At 35.9% G+C, this 7,227-nt stretch overlaps 1 protein-coding gene across 1 annotated transcript; it reads right to left on the bottom strand.

Moving 5' to 3' along the window:
• Positions 1 to 427: 427 nt before the first annotated feature.
• Positions 428 to 5,621, bottom strand: LOC128554342 (uncharacterized). Its single transcript, XM_053535622.1, has 5 exons — positions 5,453 to 5,621; positions 3,991 to 4,160; positions 2,730 to 2,846; positions 1,501 to 1,644; positions 428 to 584 (listed from the first exon to the last, which is right to left on the bottom strand). The coding sequence occupies exons 1-5, from the start codon at positions 5,607 to 5,609 to the stop codon at positions 444 to 446; spliced, it is 729 nt and encodes a 242-aa protein (XP_053391597.1). The 5' UTR covers positions 5,610 to 5,621; the 3' UTR covers positions 428 to 443.
• Positions 5,622 to 7,227: the final 1,606 nt, after the last annotated feature.

The following is a 7,227-nucleotide window of genomic DNA, read 5'->3' as shown; positions in this document are numbered from 1 at the left end:
TAATGGTCACTGGGATTTTCTAATTTCCACTTGTTTACACACTGCAAAAGATTCTCTTGATCCTCTGAAGAAAATCTGTAATACATGTAGTAATAAAAATTAACTATGGCAGAATAACAAATCAAGAAGACCTAAATAATTTGTTTGTCTTGGGTATTACGCCATTTTCAAAATATTTCGGTTTTATCATAGCAGACAGATTACTTAACAAGTGTTCCTGCATTCTGTACATGTAACAGTGGGCAGATTACCTGAAACAAGTGTTGCTGCATTCTGTACAGTACTTAAAATTTCAAAGTATCAACACACAGCAAGCTAATATAGCAATGAAACATAGCCATAATGTGACCTTACTGCTGTAAAGCAACTTACTGTGTTAATCGCATAGCCCTATACATATGGTTGCGTATGTCTTTATTCGATGGATAAAATCGTCTGCTGCATTATGGCATTTCTGGATGTTGCGTCTTACAAAATATTGAAAGGTGACGTTTCATTTCGGCAGCATTTGTCACTCCTTCTCCAACAAGCATGTGTATTTTAGAGATAATGGACTTGTCTACTCTCTGAGACATCAAGCCAAACTGAAACAACAACAAATTGATATGCTGAACAAAACAAAATAAATCTTTAACAATTGATTTTCAAATTTATCAGTTTATAACAGTTAGATCTACCACTATGGACTGTGCAAACTAATTTTGTAGACATTCCTTATTATTAACAACACACAAGAAAAATTGCATTAATATCTTTACAAAACACTGAGGTAATGGAAAATGCAACACCTCTCACACTTGCACCAGCGTAAGCAGAACTGTATTACACAGATATTAAATAGACTCTATGATCCCTCAGGACCAAAAAATATAAAAATACTGATTTCAACTTTTACTCATAATGACATTTCCATTAATTATTGGGATATGTACCTATGTAGCTATCAATCAATAAAGCAGAACTGTACAAATCGTTAAGCTGCTGTAATAACGGGCACTGAGAACAACAGCTTCCATATTAAATGTCTTTACATTATACAAAAAATTCGCCATCTTGGATAAGTTTGTTTTGAGTTCAACAATATTTTTCAACCATAATTCAGTTATGTAACTTCGGGCAGTTAACATTATTCCTGGTTTCTGAACCAGTGAAAATCTGTTCTCCAAAAGTAACTGCTAACTTCTCCACAATCAGACCTGAAGGTCAAATGATTTCAGACCCAACTTCTTCTTTAAGACCTTCTTTTCTTAACATAGATCTTCGCAACACTCATGGCTGGACTCACAACACCACAATACATAGATTTGCACTCTCCCTACTAAGCTTAAGTGAGAACACCTTGGATAACATTGAAAATTCTGCCCTTTAATTCTAAACATGAAATCACTATTAACTCTTTTCTTTTGAATCTGTCAGTAAAATTTATTTTGATTTAAAATTTACTAAGAAGCTATCTTACAGCCCTGTCAATGTCAACACAATTCCATTTTCTATTATTACCTCTTCAGTTAGATGACCAATGTGGTCCTCGTTTGATGGAAAACATACATACACCCTGTGCTCTGCAACCACATTTCCTCTTTTCATAGCCTCTTTCAACTCTTTTCCTTGTTTCTTTCTGACCCATTCAGTGTTATTATTTAGCTGTAATGTATAACAAGGAAATTCATTGAGTAAGTACATTAATGATTATGCAAAATGTAAAAAGTTTTCATCCTTTAAAAGTACTCTAAAAGAAACTTAAATGCAAAGGGAGGTAATCTCATTATACCACAGACATGTGTTTAGTTTTAAAACATTTGTCCTAGAAGTTTTTTACATGCAAAACTTTAAAATCCAATTCAGAGTTTAAAAAAATTCAGTTAGTCCCAGCTTCAGTCAAATAACTTTTAGAGAGTTAAGTAGAAATGTGTCTATGTGACACAGATGCCCCCACTGTATGACAAAGGACACAGTTCAACTTTTAAAATGACCAATTTCTTACTAAGTTAGGGGCCATAACTCGTACTTGACTAAATGAATACAACATTAAATGACCAACTTATAACTAAAGTCAGGGGCCATAACTCCTACACAACTGAATGAATCCGGATGCGGAACCACATCCTAGAATCAGAAGCTAGGATTACGGTACCATGCAAACCCGATGTTGTTGACTGTTTTCCACCCACTCTTGGCAGATGAAACTGGAAGTGCGCTTGGTGACTGCTTAAATTCTGTCTACAATTACAAACTTATTGTCTCCAAAACTAACAATCTGTCACAAAATCAAACCACAAAGGGTGTGGAAAATTTGTATGAAGCCATTTTATATCCGTGGCAGAACCCTGATTCCTGTAAGGTTTTGTGACTCTACATCAAATACTCTTGGAGCTAGGCGCGACACAACATTCTCGAAAGGACAGACGGAAGGACAGATGGACATGGGCATAACTATGCAACCCCCACCCCGAAGTGGAGGGAATAAAAAAGTGTCCTACTTTTACTTTTTTAAGTAGTTGTATTTCTCATTGGTTATAAATGCCTAGCATAACATGAACAAAATCCTGAAAATACAAATCTACACTCTGTAGATCATTTTATCGGTACATCCAATGCTGTTTCATGTAGATTGCATAATCCTGCCAATATGCTTTGCCCTTAACAAGCCATAAGAAAATGACTCAAATAAAAATATAATTTACAAACCTCTCCCTTAGGTTCTATGTCTATTGTTGTATAGAAATTACCTTAAATTCTGGGAACTTGACTATATATCTAAGATGAATTGCTGCAGAGCAATTCATCTTTTTTGTAGTCTGAAGCAAACACCTCTTTTTTCCCATAACTGTGTAACCATGTTCTTCCTAAACAAAAGATACATAACATATAGCTAAGCAATGGAAGAAAATTTCTTCAAGAAAAGAATAGAGTGGAACCCACCCCCCCCCCCCCCACCCCCACAAAACCAACAGCTGTCTCCATAGGATGACACATGCCCCCGATGGCACTTTAAATGAATAGTTATGGCCGATGTTAGAGTTTAGGACCTTTGACCTACGGAGCTGGGTCTTGCGCGTGACACGTCGTCTTACTGTGTCACACATTCATGCGTAGTTATTTTAAAATCCATGCATGAATGACAAAGATATGGACCGGACACGCCCATCAATGCTCTATCATGAAAAATGACCTTTAACGTCTAAGTGTGACCTTGACCTTTGAGCTACGGACCTGTGTCTTGCGCGCGACATGTCGTCTTACTGTGGTACACATTCATGCCAAGTTATTTGAAAATCCATCCACCGATGACAAAGATATGGACCGGACACGCCCATCAATGCACTATCCCTTAATGTCTAAGTGTGACCTTGACCTTTGAGCTACGGACCTGGGTCTTGCGCGCGACACGTCATCTTACTGTGGTACACATTCATGCCAAGTTATTTGAAAATCCATCCATCGATGACAAAGATATGGACCGGACACGCCCATCAATGCACTATCCCTTAATGTCTAAGTGTGACCATGACTTTCGAGCTACGGACCTGGGTCTTGCGCGCGACACGTCGTCTTACTGTACTGTGGTACACATTCATGCCAAGTTATTTGAAAATCCATCCATCGATGACAAAGATATGGACCGGACACACCCATCAATGCACTATCCTTTAATGTCTAAGTGTGACCTTGACCTTTGAGCTACGGACCTGGGTCTTGCGCGCGACACGTCGTCTTAATGTGGTACACATTCATTCCAAGTTATTTGAAAATCCATCCATCGATGACAAAGATATGGACCGGACACGAAAAATGGGGCATAAAAATAACCTACTTTCTTTCAATTTAAAAGGCTGAGCAATTACCAAAAATATGTAGTAATACCTAGTATAGCTTAGATTTTTTTAACAAGGTAAGGTCTACGTTTTCAAAGTACATATAATTATCATTTTAGACCTGTGTTGAAAGATATCGGTAAGTTTCTACTATCAAAAAGAGGTAAGGCGGTACCTGCTGCTTTTCAGAATGTTTCTTCTTTTCCGAGCGATGGCGATCGGGTCCATTGACACATTCCCGAACTTGTGAACCAATTATAACGAATGGTACTCCATCAAACTCGAGCGGTAGTGTGTGACTAGATTTCTCTTCCCAATACACTCTCCCTTGGAAACTATTTGATTCTATAAAAAAAAAAAAAACAACAGGAATAATGGATTAGTATTTTCATGCACTTGAACTTAACATGAAAGTTTGGGAAAATTGATAAGGGCCGAGTTGTTTATTCGTGAATTCTCTCGCCGCACCTCAAATAACTGGCGTGCGCTGTGTGACGTCATCCCCCACAGGGTTTTTTCTAGGGCTGTCATCGATAGAAACGATATCGATGTATCAACGATATTTTTTTGTCGATCGATTATCGATTCCCATTTTCAAAAATCGATATCTTACAGAGAGAAAAAACTACCCAAATAAACACTCAGACCCTAAAAAACAACTAAAGTTCACAAAATTGTAAATTTGGATAAATGCAAAAAAAGGAGTGAAGGCAAAATAAAAATGAAAGATGTTATTGATTTTTATGTATTTCTTTTATTTTATAAATACAAATACAACACAATCAAACAGAAATATGGAAAGTAGGCAATAAAACTACAAATAGCATTTACAGGAAGATATATAGTATGCATATGAACAAATAGGTCGTTAATCTAACTTAATAATCAATATATCGATGTATCGTCGATATTTGTCTTCTGATATATCGGTATCGCCGATACGCCTAAGACCCAATCAATGACAGCCCTAGTTTTTTCTAGCTAATTTGGGAACATAGCCTATACCCCCAAAATTGGGAATTTTGACGCGTAAATGTTCCAAATTGGGAAATATTTAGTCCCGTAGGATATAGTAAGGATGTGTTTAAGCACTTTCTCATACACTTATTTCACATTGTACAACCTCTTTAACAGACTTCCATTACAAAATTGTCCATAATTTGGTCAATTTTTGTGCAATTTTGATGAAATATTTTTCAGAATGTAGATTGGGAATTTTTACACTCATTTTGGGAAAAAGACATACTTTTTGGCATTGGGAATATAGCCGAATAACGGCTATAAAAACACCCAAAAAAAACCCCTGCCCCACGACATAATTCTTACTTTTACTGTTTTAGCGGTGCCGCTATTTGAAGGTAATTTTCTCTGGAAATACTTACATTTACTCGTTGTTTTATAAAGGTGTCTGAATTATTAAGCACCATTCGGATTTAGGCACTGACTGGACCAGTATCGTACGACATATCTTGACGTTTATTACTCCAGTGTTTGTCAAGTCATGTAACTGTAACTCCAAAATAAGAGATATAAAGAAAACATTTTTTTTCGTTTGGGGCTCAGGGGGGAGACATCACATTTGGGACTGCCAAGCACGTGTTCAGATTTTAAGTTATCTATTGAATCGGGCCACTTACCTGGCATTTTGAAATTTTTGCATTTCACCTTGCTGAACTTTGAAAGTGTCATTAATTCGAACTGTTCAATGAATTTTTCTGCGTTTTCCATACAGTCTTGACCAGTAAAATAACCAGTTTTCCAAATAACAGGATCAGGCTCCTTGTTTGCCGCCATTTTGGAAGGGAGGTAATTATTGCAAGGGACATAAATGTTAACCGTTCTCATGAATATTAATAGATGAATATTAATTAGCTCCGCCTTCCACCGTAAACTGGATGTCGTCTAGACTTTACCTTTCCGGTAAAGTTTATATTTAACGCTTGGTCAAAACTAGTCGAAATGATAGGATGTACGATTCAGGACGGCATGATAACTTTTGACTATCACTGTCCCGTTACGTCCATGCTTATTCTGAGTATTTCTGTAAGGAAATCCGCAATCAAAACGTACGCAAGATAAAATTTTCACGAGGCAGAAATCGCATGGCTCACCGTTTCCGGTACAGTTGCATGGTTTTGGATATTCGGACAATCGATGTGTTTATTTCTAATGCTTGATCAAAACAAATCCAAATAATAGGACGTTTGTTTCGGGACAGGGTAATAACGTTTGACTGTCACAGTCCCGTCACGTCCGATCTTATTGTGCGTATTTATGTAAGGACACCTCCGAAAAAGTTTGTTGGGAACGTTTTCTGGTACATGTACATATGAATGTATTTGTAAAGATAACAGGTCTGATAATGAATTTATGTTGACATTAAAGCATACAATTGTCTCGCTATTATTTTTGAACATAAGTTTTGAGTTTTTGTTTCTGTCATTTCAGTGTCATCGGCTGAAACCGGTGTCGAGATAGATATCTCCTCGCACTTTTTCACATATTTCCAAAGATGTTAGTCTCTAATTTAAAATTATGAGTTACATTTGACCCATTTGACGTTTCTTTGTGAATATTTATTTGTAATCGATTGGAGTCTGATCAGTATTTATGACTTTTTTGGATTTAAAATGGTTTTTATTTCTCTGCATAAAGACACAAACCAGTATCATAAAGGGGCAATAATTCAAAATGAAAATGTGAAAAATCTAATTCGGTGACCACCCTTTTCCTTTTTATATTTCACAAGTAAACATTATATTCTGCTATTCCTGCAAGTTTAATCAAATTCCTTTATGTAGATTTGGAAATATTAACTGCTAAAGGAAATATACAATATTTCATAATTATGATGGGTTTTTTTACTTAGAAAACAACAATAACAACACACAAGTGTCAACTATTTCTTGAATTTCATTAAAATTTCTTTTTGTTTTGAAGGGAAATAATCATGTCTTATGAGATTTGACTAGCAGTTATACCTCATGAATCATTTAGTTGATTCCTTGATCTTATACGTTATGGCAGACACGCTCTAGATTTCAACATACACTTGTACCATGGTCATGCATTATAATTTGAAATAAAATGAAAATGAAGTCGGTGACCCCCATATTTCTTTTTATTTTTATGTTACTTATAGAATGAACTAACAATATATGAAATATGAACAAAATCTGTTATTGGGAAAAAAATGGTGAAATTCTAGCATATGCCTTTAATCGCTTTGCAAGAGCTTGCTCAAAGATGGATGATTTTAATGACAGAAATCTTCATATCACCAAGAAATTGTTGAATCAGGGTTACCGTTATCATAAGCTACGGAAAGCTTAGTAAATTTTACCGCAGATCCTCTGAACTATTAGAAAAATACAATACTCCCCTTAAAACACTTTTAAACTTGGACTTACAC

Source organism: Mercenaria mercenaria, unplaced genomic scaffold, assembly GCF_021730395.1.
Source record: "Mercenaria mercenaria strain notata unplaced genomic scaffold, MADL_Memer_1 contig_4953, whole genome shotgun sequence".
NCBI lineage: Eukaryota > Metazoa > Mollusca > Bivalvia > Venerida > Veneridae > Mercenaria > Mercenaria mercenaria.
The sequence above is the reverse complement of the archived record's forward strand: the minus strand, read 5'-3'. Positions and strand labels throughout refer to the sequence as shown.